General features: G+C 44.6%; 1 protein-coding gene across 3 annotated transcripts in view; it reads left to right on the top strand.

Annotated features, from left to right (window-relative positions):
• The window catches only part of ARID5B (AT-rich interaction domain 5B), a 113371-nt gene extending 95401 nt beyond the window's left edge, over positions 1 to 17970 (top strand). For all 3 annotated transcript variants that reach the window (XM_065843526.2, XM_065843525.2, XM_071811678.1), the window contains 2 exons: positions 11288 to 11486; positions 15016 to 17970. In XM_065843526.2, coding sequence (XP_065699598.1) covers positions 11288 to 11486; positions 15016 to 17166 — 2350 coding nt within the window. In that variant the 3' untranslated portion in view covers positions 17167 to 17970. The remainder of the gene's footprint in view (positions 1 to 11287; positions 11487 to 15015) is intronic.
• The last annotated feature ends 4434 nt before the right edge of the window (positions 17971 to 22404 follow it).

The raw sequence follows: 22404 nt of genomic DNA, 5'->3' as shown, positions 1-22404 counted from the left end.
CAGGGAAGAATAAGAAACGACAGCTAATTGATGCAAACACTTGTCTTCTGTCGTTTTTTAGGAATACCAATTAAGCAAATTGTGGTTGTGATCAAAATAATGGGGCGGCCCACAATGCAGGGTGCTGTTACTGTTGTGGGTCGTGCAGAGCGTTGCATTCCTCTTCCTCATTGTGCTTCTTCCCTCCTCCCTGCCTGCCAGCCGCTGCCAAACACTCTTTCTCTGCAGCCATTGTTGCTGGTCAGAACTGTTGATTTCTTATTCTTCCCATGTAGATAATAACTTCCAGGGCTTGTGAAGCCAGCACGCATTGAATAAAATACTGGAGCGAGAGTGTTGTTTTGGTTTGGTTTAGAAACAAGTCTCTTTTTTTTTTTTCCTAGCTCTGTTTATTTTTTTCCTTAGACAAGCAAATGTTAATAAAAGCCCTGCAATTTCAGGCTCAGATAAGGAAAGCCCAGTCTCTTGTTCGTGCCCATAAACAAGTTGCTTTGCTGGAGTCGGGCAGGGATTGTACTGCCTGTGCACAAGGTGGCACAGCAGACCCGTGCTCAAGGGCAGGTTTTCGCGCTCTTTCGCCTGGCATGTTGGGCACTCCAAGGGAGAAGCTGCCCTCCTCATGGAGGGGGAGGGTGATCACCCTCATTTACAGGAGAACTTGAGTGCACAAAGAAGTTGCATGCAATGCCACTATGAAAGTTGGAGTTAGAAGCTTTCTGGAGATCGAGCCAAGTGGCAGAGCAAATGGAGTGAATTGCTGTGTGCATCAGACCAAAGCTGCTCCTTGCCTTTGCGTTGCGGACAAATCTTGTAGATTGTTTTAATTGACTCATCAGATTGTGCGTGTTCGGCTCTTCCCCTCCATCGTCACAGCCCTGGGAGGCTCCAGGCTTCCTCTTGCCCCCCAGCCAGCTGGTGGGTGTCAGACTGGCAGTCTGGGCCTTCCCTCACCAGATGTACTTGAGATTTTGTTTATTTGAATGAGGAGACCCAGGCACGCACCAGAGTTGGGTCTCTGGGTTTAGGTCGCGCAGGGAGCGAGTGTGGCTGGCTCTGTGTTGGAATCCTGGAGTCACCCAGAGAGCGTCTCTTGTAGTTGTGGAAAAATAAATGAGGCATTCAAAAGTACTGCATGAACCCCTGTCTCTCTCTTCTGTTTTCATGCTAGTGGTTCATTTTTTCGCATGCGAAGTCCTCGAACTGTTCTTCGATGCATAGAGACTCATCTGTGTGACTTACTCAGCAGTTACTCAGGGGTGTGCTACAAAGTGCCACAAAGCCCATTGTGCTCACTAGAAAACCTGAACAGACTCATGGCACTTTGAAGACTGAAAAGCCTTTCCAGGCTACCCAAAAGCAGTTTTGCTTGCCTTGAGCCAGTCTGAGGAAAGAGTCTTTTAGTTTATGGTTAGATTGTTCTTAGCACACCGAAGAGCTGAAATCTGAGTTCTTGGATGCCAGTCTATTGTGTAGTTCTGAGTTAGGTCTGATATGAGGCAGCATCTATTTTCCAGGTCTCTAACAGGCTGTCAGAAGATGGAATTTGGAGAAAAAGCCTTGTAGGATTTTTTAGGTTAGCCCTGGTCTGAAAAATCAAAACATGCAGACAAAAAACTTCAGTGACTGATCCAATCTCTAGATTTCTAGTGTTAGACACTTTATTTTCCACCACAGGAAAGCTATATTAAGCCTCAGACATGGAAAAAAGTAAATGAAATTGTCATGGTTTGTTTCAGCTGGTAATTCTTAACTACAGCACCTGTAAATGTAATGCTCATTTATAGCCAAAGTGCTCAGATGACATTTAATCTGAAACTAGAACTGCGGTGCAGGAATACGTGTTCATGAATCAGGACACACATACATTTTCTAACTTGAAGGTGAGCTGTAGAGCTAAACTGGAAATTAAATTAAGCTGGGAGGTAGATGCTGAACGACCCTCATGGCTTTTCCTTTCTGAATCCCAGTGGCCTTTCCTTGCTTACTGGAGGCAGAACAGACAGTTCCCTGACTTCACTGATCCTGCTGCTGTGTTTGACTTGTCCTTGCCATTTATCTCTAAAACTAAGATCTCAAGAGCATCTGTGTTGTGCTAACTAGCTTTTGCCCAAGAGGACAGAGAAGCTACTAGGTGTTTGCACTGGCTTTAGCACAGCAAGGGTGCTTAGGTGGCAGCAGCCTTTCAGTGACATCCTAAAGATGCTGAGGAATGGAATGGCATGTATGTCCCATTCAGGTACTGCATCCCACCCTCTTGCCCTCTCCAAGTTCCCCTCTGCAAGGTGGCGTTTTGCACAAAAACTCAAAAGGAAAAAAAAGGGAGAGGACATTATTGCCACTCTGTCTAGCAAATCCCATGAAGAACTGTTGCTTTTGTCCTAAAGGTGCTTATAACCTCTAAGAAGTCATGTTGCTGCAGACCCACAGTAACAAGGATGGCAAAAGCTGGAAGACAGTCAGATGTAAAGGCCATAGGGATGCTTTGCACCGCCCCCACTGCATCCCGTGTGTGGAGCAGGGGTTGTGGTGGTGGCTGTAGGTGGGCAGAGCACTTTGGTCGGTGTGACGTTTGCTTTGTGTCCCTGATATGAGGGGAAGAAAGATTTTGTGTGCATTAGCAACGGATTCATTTTTCATGTAGTACAGTTTGTGTTTCCAGTAACTGGTTTCATTTTAAAACGAGGTGAGGTTGCCAGTGTTTCAGTAAGTGTTATTTGTATATTAGTTAGACAATTTTTGTTTTATTAATGAGTATAATAATGAAAGTGCAGGTTGCTGAGTAGAAGCAATGGCTGTTTTTATTTAAAGCATAGCAGGCGTCATATAATGCCAATGAATGCGTTATTGTCACTGTAGGCACGGCTGGTCTGAACCTGCCTCTGATTGGGTTATTCCAAATAGGCCCAAGCACTTCATAAAAATGTCTTTGTCAGCCTAGTTTTCCTTCCAAACCTATTCATCTCTGTCAGTTTTTAATATTAGTACCACGCTCTTGGCTATAGTCCATTAGTACTGTACTTAATTGCTCATGTTACAGATGATTACCAATATAAAAAGCATTAATGTTTTCCCATCGCGGGGCTGTTGCTTTGTGCACGTCTCAAACCGTACAGAGCTTACGTGTTGTTGTTTTGGTCATTACTTTCTTCATTTGTGCTCCTCTAATGCACTTACCTCGCATGATCACAGAAAGCAAGAGGCGTGTGTGGTTGGCGTTGGCTGATTCAGCCTCAAACTTTCCTGTGAAACTCTTAACAGCCCTTGTCAGTACCCTACATCTCTCTCGCTTATCAAGAAACCCTCAGAAACGGCTATTTTTTCTGCAGAGCACTCTCCTCCGTGCTGCCTTCCCCTCATAATGCAGATGTGGTTTTCACGTGCAGGGTTTGAGGTTTCTTTCGCTTTTACACAAAACACATGATCGGCAGCTTTAATTTTCCGATGTGAACGATAGGCTGCGTTTCTGCAGCACTGGTGACATCGCTAGGGATTTTTCATAAATATTACACCCCCATGACCCCTCAAAAAACAAACAAGAAAAAAACCCACAGCAAACACTGCTATTTTGCAAGGTGTGTAAAGTTCCCAATAAAATGCATTGAATAAAACTAAAAATGTGAGCAGGGTCTCCTGGCAGGCAGCTGGATGGTCCCATCAAGGAGTAGCTCTCCTGACCTTGTTGGGTCCTGTGGGAGCCTGGTTCCCTTGGGATGGACCCAGAGCCTCCCATGGGCCGTGCTCTGCTCTTCAGCAGTGTAGCTTGTACCATGACCCTCACGAGTCACCAGTGCCCTTAAAACCAGACTGTCTGGGTCAAACCCAGCTGGAGGGGGATTCATTAGGCTTCGTGCTCTCAACAGATTGAGACAACTGAGTGGGAAAGTGTTCTGCAGAGCCACAACCACCTGGGACACGATGAGGAGCAGGGAGATGAGATGATGTGTTCTTGCTGGTCCAGTGGGGTGGCTGTGCCCCCACTGGGGACACAGACCCATGGAGGGGCTTGTTCTGGCTGGGGATGTGGACCCTGGGCACTTGCAGAGGACGCTGCACATCAGTCCTTTGCCAGGGGACTAAACCCCAGGAGATACAGTTCAAAGCCCGTTCTCCCATTTTTCAGTCTAAATCGCTCACATAAATATTACGTATTATCAGAAACATGAGGTGGGTCAGGATAAGTCCCTTTAACAGCCGTAAAGTCTCTCTACCCTAAGGATATTGTGCAGTAATTCAATATGCAAGAGTGCCCCGCGTTCCATGCAAATGCTGTTTGGTTTTGTTAAAGCATTTGGATAACTTTGGGAATGTGTAAGCATTTCTGTGGAGTTTCGTAGGAAATTGCAGCCACAGAGACCAAAAAATAGGAGGCTAGTGTAGCATCTACATGAAAATGCTTATGGTTATCTTTTCATACACATTGTAATTAATAGAAGATTTTGATTTATGCTGTTAAGTGTGAAAACATCTTCAGGCAAAAATTAATCAAGTGTTATGTCATGCTGTAAACTACAGCTAGTGCTTTGTTTGACCCAAAAATCTTGCCAAGCAACAGTTTTTTCTTGTCGTACTAACTTGGTTGTTTTATTTTTGTCTTCACCCCACTTTCCTACCACCTCGCAATTCAGCTAGTCCCAGACTCCCAGAAAACTTCACAAGTTGCAAATTGTCTCAATAGTTTTCCATCAAGTACAAATTTAAGCCTCAAGATAGATGAGGTGTCTCAGTCCTCTCTTTCTTTTCCTGGGTTTTTTGGTTTTTTTGGTGTTTCTTTTTTTTCCTTTTTGATAAATAACAAGAGGGTTTTACTTACGAATTTCTGCCCTCAGGGCTTTATCATTAAGATTAAATAACTGTACTCTCAAGCATACCACTGAACAAACATCTTTTCAATTATGTGAGTAACAGATGCTTTAACAAAGGAACTATTGAAAATTCAGAAAGCCTCCCCCCTCCCCAAAATTTAAAAAGTATCAGATGACAGAGGAATGTAATTGTTTACCATTAAAACAGATCCCTAGCTGTCCATTCAAAACATGTGAGAACACACAATTTTTTCAAAATTTCTTCAGGACTGGGTTTCCAGCCTTGGAGACTTAGTGGCCAGCACTGGAGTCAACAGGAGTCCTTGGGTGCAAGAACGCGGGACAGTCGGACCCAGCTTTCCCGTGCCTGGAGACAGATATCTCTCTGCTTGCAAGGAGTTGTTTTCCCAGTATGTCCTTCCTTCCACCTGGGAGTTTGTCCCAGTGGAACTGGGGGATCCTGTGTCCTCCTCAGTGCTACCGGGTGGGTTGCCACCCAAGCACCAGGGCTGGAAAGTAAGATCTTTTCCATCAGATTCCCCAGGTCCACTGGGAATCTACACTGTGTATTCTACTGCAGGACTTTGCAAACACAGCGGGGGTTACCCCTACTTTGTTCAGCTGTGTGCAATGGAGATGTGGCTCAGAGCTCCCAGAGAGGGTTGGTGGGATTTTGGAGTCCCTCCAGGAGACCTGCACACCACAGGCACTGCCAAGTGGCATCTGCAAGCACAGGGACCCAGCATCACAGGGTCTATATGGACCTACCAAGCAAAATGCATTTCTGCCTTTACATGTAGAAATGCTGACTGTGGCCAAAACAGAGACTTGCAATGATTATAGCAGAGTGACCTGGGGAGGCTGCTCTGTCCCCGTCACACCTCCTTTGAATCTTTCCCATACATTAAATCTGCACCAAAGGTGAGAGACTGGGGTTGTTCGCCTTCCCCTGGTGAGCCATTGGATCAAGAGTGGCTGAGCTTCCCTCTCTAGGCTGTGCAGCTATATCAACAGCTGTGCTTGTAATGTCACTAATTTCCAGTTTACTTAAAACAAAGTGTCTTTGAATTCTCTTAGAGCAAGGCAGTTCCCACCTTTCAGCAGTGAGCCATTCTCATTACCCACCAGCACTCCCAGTGGGCTGAGAGGAAAGTTGTTGATGGAAGGATGAAAGAGCCATTTTTTTAAGGAAGGAAAGTTCCTTGGAAAGAAAATTGAACTCAAACATATTTTGTCTTTGCTGATAAAATACATGCCAGTTTTGTACTTTAGACAAGTGCAAATCATCCTGTTGCTATTGTGTTCTGCATAAAAGCACACAAGGCTTTCCTAACTCCTGGATTGTACAATGTGGTCCAGGGAAATTTGGCTTGAGGAACACACTGCTTGATTTCCTCAATGCATCATATATTCCCATTATGGAAAACAGGCTGAAACCTTAGAGTTCAGGTTATTCCTCTCCCCTCTTCTCTGCTGGGAGTTGTTCACTGGTGCCCAGGAGAGCTGCCTTTGCTCCTGGCCATCCCCACCAGCTCATGGCTCTTGAAGGTGACTTGTCTCCTGTGCTTTCTCTGGCAGCATTGCTCCAAGATTTATCACTTTTGAAGAGCATCAGGGTGAAAAAGACAAGACTTCTCTTGGGATCAGAGCTTGGGCATTCCTGTTGGTCCCTTAAAACAAGAGTATGTTTTGCCACCGATTTTCTAGGGGACAAGAATCGGGTTTCTCTCACTGGGGTTATTGATAGGGGCCCCATTGCGCTGCGGGGATGTTGCTGGAGCCAGCTCTGGCTGCAGAGGGTGCAGGCAGCTCTGCAGCTGCTGGGAGGACCCACTGAACCAGATGTTGTCCTGTGGAACCGGGCAGAGCGGTCATCTCGTCCCCCAGCTCCGGTGCTGCCTTCAGAGGGAGGAGCGGGAGCCACTGGGGCATAATGTGCCCAGGAGGGAAGGGTTTTCCAAATTCCTACCAGTAAAGAGATTTATTGCCTGTCCCTTTTCAGTGTTTTTGAAACTGTAAGAGCTTAATGTTCTCATGATTTACATTAGCATCTAATCCTTGCGTAATCTCACTAATCCCTTGGCCCCAAGATATCCATTGGCAGTGAGTTCCATGGGTTAACCAATTGCTGTATTCATTTGGTGGGGCAGATTTAAATCTTTTTCTATTTCCATTGCAATCAGCCTCCTTAACCTTCTGGCCAAGCATGGGAATGGGGCAGCATCTCCCAAGGAATGGGCTTCGGTATTTTAAGTCCTTCCTAGATTATTCTTGTGGTTGAGAGGCTCCATTGTGCCCTGTTCTGTGTTGGGCTTGGAGCACTTGAGAAAGCAAGATGATGTCAATGGGAGATGCGATGGAGTATTTTATTCTGCAAGAAAGAAAACAAAAATAAACACTGAAACGAGTGATATAAGAAAAATATCGTAGGGGTTGTGCTGAAGTGCTTCCTTCACCATGTGTGTCCTGGGCATATGGTTCCTCCCCGGCCCGAGAGCCCCGTCATATGCGTGCACAGTGGGGAGAATTAAAGAGGAAACTGGCAGCCTTAACATTTAATTTCCTTCCTCTTTCTGGGCCGGTCAGATCCTTTGCATTATTGTAACTGCTTTTTTTATCGTGTCTATAAATAGATGTGCTCTCGTGTCCTGTGAAGCAGAGTCGGGCCAAAAAAGTCATTCATTCTGCATAATCAATACATGAAAATGTAGTGGTTACTGGCTCAGATGAGAATCTTGTATTGTTAGTTCTGTAGCTGGGAAAAAAAATGTTGACTAATAAAAATTAAGGGCTTTTTTTTTCTTTTTACGAAATGCTAATGATGAAGACATGTTTGATATACTGTGAAATACATTCCTCTAATGTGAAGTTTCTGCTTTTTGTTGGGAAAGAGATTCAGTCCCTGGAGGATTTTAGAATTTGTAAATATAAAATTATCTGCTTCAGTGTTTTTTAAAAAAAGGTTGGCAGAAAGCCAGATTACTTACATTACTGTAATAGATTTGCTGACCTCTGACATCTGCTGCAGAGTAGTACATTGAATTTTTCATAATATCAGATGATGCAGATCTGAAAACTCAGTACACTCCGCGCCATTATTTAATTCAGGACTTAGTAAAGCAAAATCTTTTTTTTGAGTAGCAGTTTATACGTGATTAAACTTAATATTGCCGATTGTAATAAATCAGGATTAGTATAGTACTGATTTGTTAATCTAACTTGTATTGATTTTAAGTTGTCTTTATTTTAAAAAAAAAAAAAAAAAAAAAAGGACAAAAAAAAAGACTGGCTTTTCACAGTGACTGAATTTAATAAGAAGCCCTGTGATAGCAAAGACTCCCCTACTGTTTCTGCTCTTGGCTGGAAAATGTTATTTTTGTATTATTCCAGGGGAAAAAAAAAACCCTCATGCTGCTAAAAATCTGCTGCCCGTGGAAAGATTTTTTTTTTAATACACCAGTGCTCACATATTCTATTTATGTTAATTGACTTATAAATAATACATTTTATTAATCTTAATATTGGAATCTTGATCATGATAAAGACCCTTTTATTTGGTCTCCTTGCAGGCTTTACAAGTAAATATTCTTTCGACCACAAAATATTCCCTCCCTTTTCCTTTTTTATGAATACTTTGCTACTTCCCCCCCACCGCGGAATACAGCCACACTTCAAAGCAACCGAGAACGTGACTGTTGTTTCCAAAGTGCCGTACATTCAGGGACCCGGCTCTGCATTTTTGGATGTCATCTTTACCTGTCCTTGCGCAAAGATTGATTAAATCTTACCTGCGCTGCAAATATTTGACCCCCCCCAAAAAAGATCTTTTGTTGGTTTCAGACATGTCACATTCTGCTAAACTATTTGGCTAAGAGCAGATCGCATTCTTCCTGTGTTGGGCAATATTGACCTTAAATTGGCTGAGCCGGCTGCTTTCATGGTATGTGAGGCGGCTGCTTACATGTTCCGAGAGCTGTATGCGCTTTATTACTCCCGCGCTATAAAAACTTCTAATAATCAAATGATAAGATCATATCCTGTGGGTAATTGTGCTGTACCATGACAGGATAACTGAAAAAACATTCAGTGAAAATTGCAACTGACGGAAATCTCTATGTGAAATGGCAATTGTTGGCACTGCCGGGCTCGGTGCTGCTCCCCGGGGTCCCCAGCTGCCCCCAAAAGCCACCTCGGTGGCGGTGGGGAACAGCAGCCGCCAGCCCTCATTTCAAACGAGGAGGGGAAAATCCTAGAACAAGCCATCCTTGTGTTTTGGTTCAGTTTTACCTTAGTCATTCCGCCTCCCCGATACACGAAACATTTAATTCCAGATTTCCTGCCGCTGGCTCCGAGCCTTTGACCGGCTATGTGAAATGTATTTTTACTGCTGTCGGGCTGCCAACTGCTGAGCTCAGTGAAAAATAACTAAAATGAAAACCTTGTTACTCCCACATGAACCCTTAAGATCAGAAAAGGAAATTTAAGCCACGGTTAGTAATTAGCGCCGAAGCCTAATGAGTCCTGGTGAGGTGCGGGAGGAGGAGGAGGAGTTTGCGTCCCGCGTTACCCTACAAGGCTCGGTGCAGAACACGCCAGTGTGATTAATGGTGTCGGCCCCAGCCCTGCTCCTGTCCCCAGCCCCACTACTGGCCATGGCCGGGGGGCAACCAGGTGGCATCTTCCACAGAGAGACCCCACTTTGGGGCCGGGACCGTCACCGGCTCCCACGGGGCGCGGGATGGCATCTGAAACCTTTGCGGATGGAATATGTCAATTCTTTTTAACGGGCGACGCGTTCCCGTGGAAACAAAACAAAAGTCAAACACTCCCCTTGCAGTGCTAACAATTATTGTAATAAAATGTGTTTTTATTAAAAGGGATTTTTAAATATTTAACACATGGCGGAGCAGCCTCGCCGTTGCCCTGTGTGAAACCCAACCTTGCCTCTAGTGAAGTCCAAAGCGCTTTGTGCAGGAACCGAGTGTTTTCACCAATATTTGCGCTTTGCGAATGAAATGTAGCAGTCTCAAGTATGAACAGGATTATTTTTTTCTTATTCTGCTTAGTTATGCTTTTTATTATATAAACATTAAACTGTAATATTACAGTGGGAAGCAGGTATTTGGCAACTATGTATTATTTTGCTAAGTTTGCATAGAGGGAGCAGTTTCCAGTTTTAGCAGCTGTAACATGTTTAAACTCAGTTTGTAATGGGATCTGAAGATGAATATTCCCTGTGGGCTCTGCTTAGCTTCATTACTGGAGCCCTGCCAAATTCAGGGCTAGAAAGTATTATTCACGCCTCTTTGCACATACCATGTCAGAGCATGCTCAGTTAATGAATTTTGTTTCTAATATAGCATAAATTAGGTTTATATTTTAACATAATTTATGTTGTATTTTATTAAAATGTAAAATATTATGATCACGAGCAATCTAATTTCTGCTCTCTTAAGCCCAAACTGTGTTTGAACATCTAAGTATGTAAATCAAAATTGCATGCTTAGAAACCGATTCTAGGATAACAAACGAATATCTGAACCAAAGAGGTTTCTGCCTTGGAGTCTTAGATTAAAGATAATTAAGGATTCCTGGTATTTGAACAGATTTATGTTGTTTATAAGCAAAGTACATTTTCTTCATAGAGTCAACTTGGTTTTTTTTCTAAACAAATTATGTTTGCTGTATTAAAGTTCATATTTTTTAAGTCGGTCTTGTATTAATCCCACAGTAAGTCATTAATCATACCAAATGCATTATAAAAACTTTAATCACTGAAGTTGAAACTGAGACTGTAATGCAATCCATCCCTTTTAATTATATCCGTTATTTTTCCTTTCAGATCAAGAATTGCAAAGGGAAAACAGATAGATTAAAACTCGGCATGTTTGATGCTTTTAGGGGAGGATATTTTTTGTTTGTGTTTCTTCTTGCTTTTTTTTGAAGTGATTTCGTGGAGGACGATTCCACTGTGAAAAATTCTTGGCTTTTAACTCTTTCCCTCCTTCATTAGCGAAGTCTGGGTGGCGAAGGCGGGAGCGGGTGTGTGTCCCTGTCCCGTTGCACTGATGGTGTAGCTGCTATTGAGTTGGCTCTGGTTTTGTAGGTGTTTTCCTGGTGTTTCGCTGTGTTTAGGGAGGGAAAATAAAAATAAATGGTGGATTTTTTTTTGTTGTTTTTTTTTTTTTAATCAGGCTATGACGTGGTGGCTCATATCCTCATCTGGTACGAATCGGTGTAGCCGCATAAACCACAGCAGCGTTACTGACAATTGATCCACTCCAACTCCACTGAATTTATGCCACATGATAATCTTGCCAAATAAATTGATTTATCATACTCGGATTTGTAGATGTAGAGTTTACACTGCTGCTTTTATGGCATGGAAGAAAATAGATTTATTAAGTAAACTGCTCATAGTAGATACTTTTTATTCTTTGCTGGAATGGCAAACCTGATCAATTATTTGTTCCTTAATCCCCTAGATTAATCCTGCCGTATGAAAGATTTATTAAAGGAGAGGAAGATAAGCCACTGCCTCCAGTGAAACCTCGAAAACAGGATAACAGTTCCCAGGAGGGTGAAGCTAAAACAAAAGTGTCTGGAACAAAACGCATCAAAAATGAAAACCAAAAGAGCAAGAAAGAAAAAGACAATGCACAGAAACCCCAAGATGCATCTGAGGTTGGTTGCTTTCCTGCTTTTCAACTTTTCAATTAAAAATGTACAGCTTTAATCATGTGAAATCCAGTGATAAAATACATAAATTAAGCTGGAGAATTCCAACCAGTCGGTCTTGGAGTTTGCTCAGCAATAGAAATTCAGTTGTGGTGGTGCTGTCTGTGTTGGGATTTTGCTGGGCTGCAAGCACAGCCGGTTAGCTCCACGTTGCAGAGCAGCGGTGGCAGAAAACCAAGCACTGGATCTAACAACTAGCATTTCTGCTCATTGTATTACACAGTGGTCACCACTAAAAGATCAGCAGCTGCCAAAAGGAAACCACACAACTACCACAGTTATTTCCTAATCTAAGTGTAGGGTGCGGGAACCTCTAATACTGTTGATAATACTGTGGTAACTGTTGGACGCAGCTGATTTTTGTAATGGTAACCTCTGGATCAGCCCTTCCATGCTCACAGATGCATGTCAAAAAACAGATCACTCCCTAGGATTTTTATTGTGTTATACTAATTCCTATTTGGATTAAAAAGGTCAGATTTTGAGGGAAACACCTTTCAAGCCTTAACTGAGACCAGCTTTCCCCAGGCAGGCCCTGCTTTCCATGCAGAACCACGGTACCTGCAGTCATAGAACAGCCCTTGTGGAACAGATTTTATGTTCACAGCCTGGGGTAAGACAGATCAGTAGTATTTGTGTGCGAATAAGTTTCACGTGTTGTTAAGTGGTATCAAATCAATGGAGTTTTTGCTCCAGTGTTACTTAAGGACTTTGTTTGGCGCCTCCCGCCCACACTCTCCTGTGCCCTGTGTGAAGGAGGCGGCGAAGCTCCTCGCACACAACCCGACACACCGTGTTGCTTTTCCTGTCTCAGTCTGCCAGATCACAGCAGCCTTCAAGGCATTGCAGCGAAAGTAAGTATTTAAAGAATGTCGAAACACATGATGTGCTCGGCAGAATACGGCTACTCCCTTGATTTCAATGCCGATTTGGCAGCGTTGGGTTAATGGTTGGACTTCATGATCTTAAAAGGTCTTTTCCAACCAAAGCGATTCCTTTATTCTATAAGTCCAATTTGGAAATTGGTGTTGAGTCAGCTACCAACAGCCCTCCTCCTTATTGTTCAAACAAAACAATGCAGGCCAGTGAACACTGATGCCTCTCAGACTTTGTGCACCCAGTTTTGAGAACAGAAAATCTTGACTTTCATGTCCCACTACCTCTTTAAGTTCTGCTTACAAGGACAATTTCATCTCCCATCCAAACCAGAATTTGTGTTTTAAATTGCCTCAATCAACAGTGCCTTCAATATCTAATAGAAGAGCACTCCACAGAGCGGGAGGGGTTTTTTCGCACAGTAATTTTAAAGAAGGGAACCTGGTTAGGGGAAAACCCCACTGCTTCGGATGAAAAATACCTAGAGAGGAGAGTGCACACAAACGTGCTTCAATCACTGGAAGGCTGCAACACAAATTGCCCAAAGCAAGGAGATGCCAAGTGAAGGCTTGTGCTCCCTTTCCATGTCATTCCTTCGTGCCTGGTTATTTATTGAGCCTTGGATCTACAAGATCCTTTACACACTGTCCATACCGCCACCGCTAAGCACAGCACATCAGCAACAGAGCGTCAGCCTTAACTTTGAATTTCCTTGCTTTTGTTGTTCCCTATCTCAAACTTCCTGCTGCTTAAACTGCAGTTATTTTTGTGTGGTTTGCAGGAAGAGTTCTTAAGCTGTGCCTATCAGAAATGTAGGGAACCTAGATGAGACACTAAAAATGTACAATTACGGCAGTTTCCTATTGTAAAATGGTACCTTTTATAACAGAATTAACATCTCCTCCCTGACTGGGGTGGAAGACATGTCCTGCCCCTGTTTAATGGGGGTGGGTGATGAATGGCCTCAGTGCTTCACCCCAGGTGGGTGCGGAGCTGCAGAGCTCCCGACGCTCCACCGCGGGGCACACAGAAAGGAGACGTCCAGCTGTTAAAACCTAACAAAGTTATAAATGTGCAGTTCTCTCAATTGCATGTTCAACTCATACAACCTAAGAAGTATGCGGGGAGAGAATATAACTTGAATTTATTAGGGTTGCGTTTGCTTTTGTGCTCTTAGCAGTGTTTTCCTGCCATCACAATGACATTGTCAATGTAACGAGATACCAGAGAAAATGCTACTAGCTTTAGACTGCACATTTCCTCACAATAGCTGAAACTTCAATCAAAACGTTGCTTAACAGAAACAAAGAGCAGAATGTACAGTTATTAAATATGATTTCTCTCTTTTTTTGTCCTACTTGCTTTGCTCATCTGTCTGGTATTTTCCTGTAATTTTATAAGCTCCAGAGACTAGCGATGGTACTTTGTAAAGGACCTAATGATGGTATTTGGCTGCAAAAGGCAGCTATGAGTTTAAAAAGAAGTTAGGATGACTAACAGACACTGTAACTAATAGGCCAACCAAACAGACAGGAATATTTAAAAGCAGCTGTGAAGAAATAAATCTGAGAGGGTTAGATTCGTTAGGACCTTCTCCAATCCCCCGCTCCTATGACAGAGCATAAAGCAGCATTTAGATAATAACTTTCTTGATGCGTCTTATCTTTACAACGAAGAAAGAAAGAAAACAATAATAATGAAGGACTCGCACAATGCTGCCGTTTTATGACTGTCTTCTAGCACGACGTGTCAGAGGAGAGTGACAGCCGTTTTGAAAAGGGCTGTCAGTCAGCTGGGTCGCAGATGGGACGCTCTGGTGACCTCTGTGGGTCACAGTTCAGCCGGCTACATAATGGGATGAATGGTGTGAATTGTGCACACAAGCTTTATTAATGGAGGAGCAGAAAGAGCTGCAGTCCCATTGACGATAACGTATAAAAGCCATGTTTGTAATAGCAGGCACACACACTTACTGAATGTTGACAACTTCATTTTAATCCATTAATAAAAAAATGTGTGTCCTAGTTAAGCTGTGGCAGTGATTTGCTGCCTACAATAGGGATTCCTAGTATGCCATTTCTATCATTTTCACACTTTAATGCAGAACTGGGTGTGAATGATATCCTCTGTGATCACTGAATTTTAAGATAGCTATGCTGGAGAGACTTTATGTAAGAAAGAACATGAAAATCCTGTCATTTTTGTGGGTGAAGTTGGGCTAGTGGGATAAATAAATTTAGCCTTATCGTTTATATTATGAAATCTGCTCTCCTGCATTTGCCTAATTAATTTTTAAGCAGTATAACCTCAACGTTTAGCTATCCAGTCGAGCCACCAGTGCCTCTCATCAGGTTACAAACATCTGCTGTTTTGAAATGCCTTATTGTGACCCTGGCAGGGTTGAGTTGTTTCTTAATATTTCCAGGAGGTAGGTTCCTTTTTCTGAGTCCGATACCTGGCGTTAGAGCCTTCACATTCCAGCAAGATGATTGACAAGTACTTCTCTAAAAGTAGACAACAGTGACCCGTGTGTGATCTTACGAACAGTCTGCCCAAATGCGCCACATTCTTATTACTGTCTGTTGAATCATTTTATTAGGTTTCATCAGAACAAGAGAAGGATCAAGAAGCAGCAGATGAGAAAAATTTCCCTGAACATCCTACAACAGGAGAGACGAAACAACCCACGCAAGGTCCTCTGCCTCTTTTACCAGAGACAGCCCGGCCAGCTCCGCTGGAAAAGACAGACCCGACAGAAAACAGCCCAAACGGTGAGAAAGCCAAGGAGGAGGTCCAGCACTCGTCCTCTTTCTCAAGCATATCCGTGCCCCGAGAAGAAGACACCGTGCTGGATGCCACCATCACAAAACGATTACACCCCCCAGCAGATGCCCTGGAAGATACAAAGCCTGAGCAAAGACTGCACAAAGCTTTTGCTGACAGCTTAGAAAGCGAACCTCCAGAAATGCCCTTCACGGCTTTCCCGGTCCAGCTGCCCACTCAGAGTGACGTGGAAGATGACAAATTGCCAGGGATGGCCGATTACATCGCAAACTGCACGGTGAAAGTGGACCAGCTGGGAAACGAAGACATCCACAATGCACTAAAGCAAACACCCAAAGTACTGGTGGTCCAGAACTTTGACATGTTCAAGGAAAAGGAGCTGCCTGGGTCCATGAACGATGACTCCACTTTTGGTTACACGCCGCTGCTCTACTCAAAGGGTAATCCAGGCATCATGTCACCGCTGGCAAAGAAGAAGCTGCTGTCACAGGTCAGTGGTGCAGCCCTGTCCTGTAGCTATCCTTATGGTTCTCCACCACCTTTGATCAGCAAAAAGAAACTGAACAGCCGAGATGAACTGTCCTTGAGCATATCACAAGGTCCCCATGCCCCTAATTCTGATCCTGTAGCAATTAATAGGCCCTCAGTCATACAACACGTACAGAGTTTTAAAACCAAGGAAGAAAGGAAATCGATTAATGATGTTTTTAAACATGACATGCTAAGTAAACCGGATCCTCAGCGCTGTGATTTTTCGAAGCATCACCTCAGTTCTCTTGCTGAGTCATACATACCGAAGACGGATATCCAGGACTGCAAAGACAAAATGAGTGAGAAAAGGGCACTGCAGCACTCCCATGTGCCCACTTTCTTGGCAGATTTTTATTCATCACCTCATCTGCACAGCCTTTATAGGCACACAGAACACCACCTTAATAATGAAGAGACATCAAAGTACCTCCCCCGGGACATGTTCAGAGAGTCTGAAAATATTTCTGCTTTTACTCAACACAAACACCAAGAAAAACTAAATTTAAATTATCGCCCATCTTTGCATCAGCAAGAAAAAAAGGCAGCAGTGGAGGCCTCTTCAGATGATCAGCCAACAGATTTGAGTCTTCCAAAGAGCGTACACAAACAGACTGCAAAGGCTCCGGGCTCCAGCCTCCCTCATTCCTCCATGGCCCAGCAAGAAGGCAAAGGTATCTCCCCATTCCAGGCTGTGAGCAGCCAGGCGGTGAGCCCAGACTGTAACCCCAAAGCTTGCCGCGTGTCCCCCATGGCCATGACAGTCCCCAAAAAACACAGCGAGTTGCTCCACAGGTCTGGGAAGCAGCAGGCCCAGAGACTGGAGAATCTGAGGAAGATGGAGGGGATGGTGCATCCTATCATCAGCCGCAGAACGAGCCCTCAAAACGTGGGGGCTGCCCGGCCTTTGAAACGAAGCCTGGAGGATTTGGACAAAGTCATTTCTGAAAAAAAAATCCGAGCTGTCTCTCCTCTGCACTTACCAAAGGAGACCCCGGTGAAAGACAAGGTTCCCGACCCGGAGGGGGACAGCAGCAAGCCGGTGCATGGCCACCATTCCGGCAGCATGCTGGAAAGCCACAAATTCCCCCTTTCAGCCCCCATCTTCCCAGGCTTGTACCCGGGAAGCCTGTGCACGGGGCTGAACAATCGCCTCCCGCCCGGGTATTCTCATCCCCTGCAGTACTTGAAAAATCAGACCGTGCTCTCCCCACTAATGCAGCCGTTGGCTCTTCACTCCTTCATGGTGCAGAGACAGTTCCTCACGTCCCCTGCGAGCTCCCAGCAACTGTACAGACACTTGGCTGCGGCAACACCTGTAGGAAGTTCCTACGGTGACCTTTTGCATAACAGCATTTATCCTTTAGCTGCTATAAACCCTCAAGCCGCGTTCCCACCTTCCCAGCTGTCCTCTGTACATCCCAGCACAAAACTGTAAAACCCCCTCGCTCACAAAAAAACAAAAAAGGTCTGAGGAGAAACGTTAAGTTGGCGACATTCCTCCCCCGTGACGCTGGCTCGCAGATTCAGTGATCTGTGTTTTTGTCAACCAGGATGCAGTTGTATCCCACCTAGAGGAGCGCTTGAGAGTTTGATGGAGACAGGACTGCTTCTTTAATTCTGGCTCCCACATCAGCCCCCCTCACCCCTTATCTCTGCCCTTGCATAAAAGAAAACCAAACAAAAACAGAACAAAAAAAAAAAAAGAAAAAGGAAATAAAAAAGGAAAAAAATCATTGGATTTTGCATATGTGTTTTCTGAAAGGACTTTTATATGGTAAGAGCAAATGTTCAAAGGGAGCCGTGGAAGTGCAGGCCCTGTCCTGAGCTCACTGAAATCCCAGGTGAGGGATTCACCTTTTTGCCTTTCTCTGAGCCGCAGACAGAGGCTGTGCCTTGTTGCCCATGAGTCAAGGACTCAAGATGAACCTGGAAAGAAGCAGGCCGAAAATCCGTACAATCAGTGGATGTGCTTTTTTGGGTAACTTTTCTTGACTTTTAAAGATTCAATCAATGCAATGTATAGTAAAACGGCAATAGATTTTTCATTTTAACACTATTAGAACAGAAGGGTAAACACTGTTTAATTTGACTGTACATATCCACTTCGTAAACTACCAGTGTCACATTTGGTCACAATAATTTATATAGTTTTGTTTGTCCAGTATATTCTGTGCTCTTTATGTTTCTTTTTGTTCTGGGTTTTTTTTTTTTAAATTAAACAGTATCATTTTACCTGCAACTTTTTTTAAAGGCTGTGGCTGTCCTAATTTTTTTTTTTTTAATGTGTTTGTAATTTTTCCGGTTTCTTTATACTTCTGAGCAGCATTTTTGTTTTTGTGGTAACATTCACTGTTTACAAACTGAAGCAACTGGTTCAGATTAATCTTAATGGTTATAAACATACTGTAGGTGATGTTATGGTGCGAGGGTGCAAACAAGGTTCCCTTCCCCACAGTCGGCCCCTGCGAGGTGCTGAGCACCTCTCGCCCCTCTCCCATTGTCGTGATGGCTCCTTCGCCACTTCTCCCCTCCTGCCGAGCTTTGCTTTCCCGTATTGTGGTCCGTGAATTTGTCGAGCGTTGTACTTACCTTACCGAGGCTGTGAAACCCTCCTGCCTGCCAGAGAAACGGTCTAGAAAACAAAACCTCCCTGGCACAAGCTGATGGATGACAAAGGAGTCCAGAAAACGCGTTTTGAGGTTTGCGAGAGTGTCGGGAATTTGAGAAATTAGGACAGGCGCCAGTGTTGGTGTGAACAAGAAGCTCACGGGGCTGGGACCAGGCGAGCGACCGGGCTCGGTAGGATGGGCCGGGGGTTGCATGCGGTGGTCAGGACAGTCCTTTCACACTCCTGCGGGGATCTTGGCCTCTCCCTGGGCATCCTTTCACAGCCCAGGCGTGGAGAAGCTTCCCTATGGATGTATATTCACTTTGAAGGACGTCACCAACATGCAGCTGAGCATAAACATTGATAAAGCGAAGTGTGACTTGGAGGCTTTTTACAATGTGAAAATTGGTTGTGATTCAAACCATCTCAGTTTCTGTTCAAAGACAGTGTAATCAATATGAAAAGAAAAATGGAAACTACTAAGAAACACTTTGCATGCTAGGCATGTCATTAAATTTTCCCATGATATGAAGCCAAATACAATATATAATGTATCATACTTAATATCCAAAGGTGGAAACCGGAATAATATACTCGTCTACTGTTAAAGATCCAGCTTCTTCAATTACATACTTTATATTCCTGTGGTAAAACGATATTTAATTAATTGATAAACAGACTAGTAGAACTTAGAACATGGATGTGCCGGTGCAGAGCATCCTGCTGCTCAACAAACCATAGAGGAAGCAGAACAGCAGAGGCGCAGTGTGGAGGTCACCTCTAGTAAAGTTGCACTAGATCTGAATCACGTGAGAATCAGGGGTTTGGGGATGGGGGGGAAGAGGGTGGGTGGGAAAGGGAGAGACTATAAAAATCTACAGCAAACACAAACAGAGGCTTGTTGTGTGTTTGGCGAAGCAAACGCTTCTCTTTCATGTTGCGCTTAAGTTGTGTGTCCCGCAGTCGTGCGTTTGTTGACGCAAAGTGTCTGATTTCCCTTTTGGTTACGTCCCGTTGGGGTTTGGCGCAGCCTTTGTGGAGCCGTGCTGGGGCAGCGTGGGGCTGGGGACGGGGACTGGGGAGACTGGCCGCTGCTGGCTGGGGAAGCTCGTAATATCCTGGGCAAAACATCAGGGCGGAGGAGAAGAAATGGTAGTATAAACCCCCAACAGAAGCGGTGCATTATTTGTTTAAAAACTATTAACAGAATTCTTGGAAATCTTTCAAAAGACTATTGAATTCTCCATTGGCTGAGAAGTCTCTTTTTTTTTTTTTTTAATGTCTTAAATGGGGCTTTGTTTGTATTGTTTGAGTTCAAGGAGCTTTATTATTGAATGAAATTGCACAAGCCTTTCTTTGTGCAATCAAACCATTGTTATTGGTAGGTTTGCAAAGGAAACTGTGGAATCTAATTGGCAATGGAGTCATAAATCTGTTTACCAGGAGCCGGTTCCAAGAAGTGTTGCAATTAAAACACACTATGTCTAGGATTCATTAGGGATGCTAAAGATTGTGAGATTCAAAGGAGAAGGCCCCGCAGCAAACAGCTCGCGTGTAGCCCCTGGCCGCACGCTGAGCCGGGCTTTCCAAGGCGTGGGGGTAGTAGGGTCTGAGCCCCCATAAAACCCAGCACGGCTGGGCAGGAACGCGCTGGTGTTCCACAGCAGGTCTGTGGTGGCTGCCCGTGGGGTGGCACCGGGACCTGCCACGGTGTCGCGCCAGGGATGCGGTTTGTCCCCGTGGAAGAGAAGTCGCTTGACAGCCCCTGGAGCTGGTGCAAGAGGCCAGTTCCGCCCCATTCGGGCGCAGGACTGGGGTCCTCTGGCTGCTCTCCCCCCCAACTCCCTGCCTTTGCGGTGGTCAGCAAGGTGGCATCTGCTCCGGTTTTCATAATTGTTGTGATTTTAATGAGCAACAGGACGTCTTGCGCTGGTGTGAGTTGGCGGCATTGGCAGCGCTGCTGCTGTGAGCGCGTCCTGCGGTGTTTGCTGTACATGTGGTTGAGATTTCGCTCGTTCTCTTCCTCCTCCCCCCCCCCTCCCCCCAGCCCCGCAGTTTTAAATATGTTCTAATAATGGCAGCATAATCTACTAGCTGTTTATACTTTTTTAACTTTCTTTTGTTGTAAATATTGTATACTTTTTGTGATTCAAGTTATGTAGCCTATATGCTCTGTAAGGTGATGATTTGTATATATAAAAATGGCCCAGTAATATTATATAGTTTCCCATTTAAAAGGTTATTGAGTAACCTTTGTGTTAGTTTAAACACTACCAGAAATAAAGCTGAGCCAACTATAAACACTCAATTTTTGTATGTTTTCCAAATTGTACTTATTAATGCTTTTGATACTGTATTATGTGCCAATAGTTTCCCAATCACATAGCAGGCAAAAGATATTTTGTACTTTTTGATCCACTGTAATATTTAATAAAAAATGTTACTATCTGTTCCCTTTTGTGTTTGATTAATAATTCTGTAAACAGCCCTTATCGCAATGGATTACATATTATCCCATCTGACCTTTCAGCCCTCTTATATTGGCTTTTCTAGAGAAAATATCTCCTCCTGCAAATGATTAGATGAAAGAAATGGAAGTTTGCAATTTCCTAAAGGAGGAAGAGACAAGATCTTCAGTCAGTGCCCCTCTATTTTTGCAGTATGCTCGCATTGAAGCATGGTCAGACAGGCTGTAGGAGTAGCTTTTGGTGGATAACATCCGTGCTTAGCCAGTGGCTCCAGTGGCAGATATGCTCCATTTGCATCTCAGAGCAAGATTTTATTCCGCCAGTGCTCCAGACTCGAGCTGGGATCTGAAAGTTGCCCTCTGTTCTTCCCAGAACGTGAGTAGGATTTTGGAATCAGATGCTAGCTGGTAATGTTGCCAATGACAGTAAACAGCCACAAAGTAAAATTCATTGGTACTCCTAAACCTGGTGGCCCTCTGAGAAGGCAACCCAAACGTGATTCTGTGGTTTCAGTATGCACTGTGAATGGGCAGACTGAATAAACCTTCCTCTGGTTTAACCTGCTGCCCAATAATTTCCTTTGATGCTTGTTGTCTATTCTTGTATTGTGAGAAACAGTAATCACACCACGTGTGCTGTCCCCACACTAGCTGTGAAGCAATGGGAGAAGATGGGACCCTCTAGCAAAATTCTTCCTCCATCCACCTCTTTGTCAAGTTGAGTATTTTATTCTTCGTATATTGAAAATATTGCCTACTGGTGAACACCTGGAGGGGGTGGGGGGAACGCAGACACGTGTGGATGCTGGCCTTTGCAGTAGCTGCAGAGGTGGCCAACGCAACGTGGTTTGCAGCACCATGCTTGCTTCCTTGCTTTTTTTTAACCCTTCCTAGCCCGTGGATTAACGTAATCCAACGCTGCGTGTTCCTGCTGTGTGTCTGTTGGGCTGCCATACTCACACCGCAGCGTGTGCCAGGAGGAAGACGCCCCCCAGGAGCAGCACACTGAAGGTTCTGTCACTCACGTGACCCTGGGCTGTGAGTGGCACTGAGGGGCTGCAGCATCCTACCTTGGCCCGCCTGGGTTTGTTGGGGTCCCTTGGGTGTTAGTGTTGGTGCACCCCCATGCATGTGCAAACGGTGGAGCGGAGGAGGCTGCACTAACATCACCCCAAGGGCTTGCGGTGGAACACAGACACCTCCTCAGCTTCTTCTGCCACACCGGTGGTGTCTCTGCTCCGCAAGCTTCCAGGAATGATTTTAGGAAAGTTGCTGGTGCTGGAAGGAGCAGATCATGCACAGCCATCACCTGTGAACCTCGCTGGCACCATAATTGCTCTGGGAAACACAGCGCTCGCCCACAGGCTTTCCAGGAATATCAGACACCTTCAGCTCTTCCCAGAGCAAGAAAACTGGGTCCTATATCTTTGCTATCGGCGTGTGCTGCCTCCCCAGCTGAAGAGGAACCTGGGAGGGTGGATGGCCCCGAGGAAAGCAAAAGGAGAGTCCACCAGAGTATCCTCTGTCTCCCTCATGTGCGCCTGGATCTGTGAGTACTGCAGGTTTGTGTTTCCGCAAGAGAAACCCGTGGTCGTGGC

This window comes from Patagioenas fasciata, chromosome 8, assembly GCF_037038585.1.
Source record: "Patagioenas fasciata isolate bPatFas1 chromosome 8, bPatFas1.hap1, whole genome shotgun sequence".
NCBI lineage: Eukaryota > Metazoa > Chordata > Aves > Columbiformes > Columbidae > Patagioenas > Patagioenas fasciata.
Note: the sequence above shows the minus strand (reverse complement) of the source record. Positions and strands in the feature narration are given on the sequence as shown.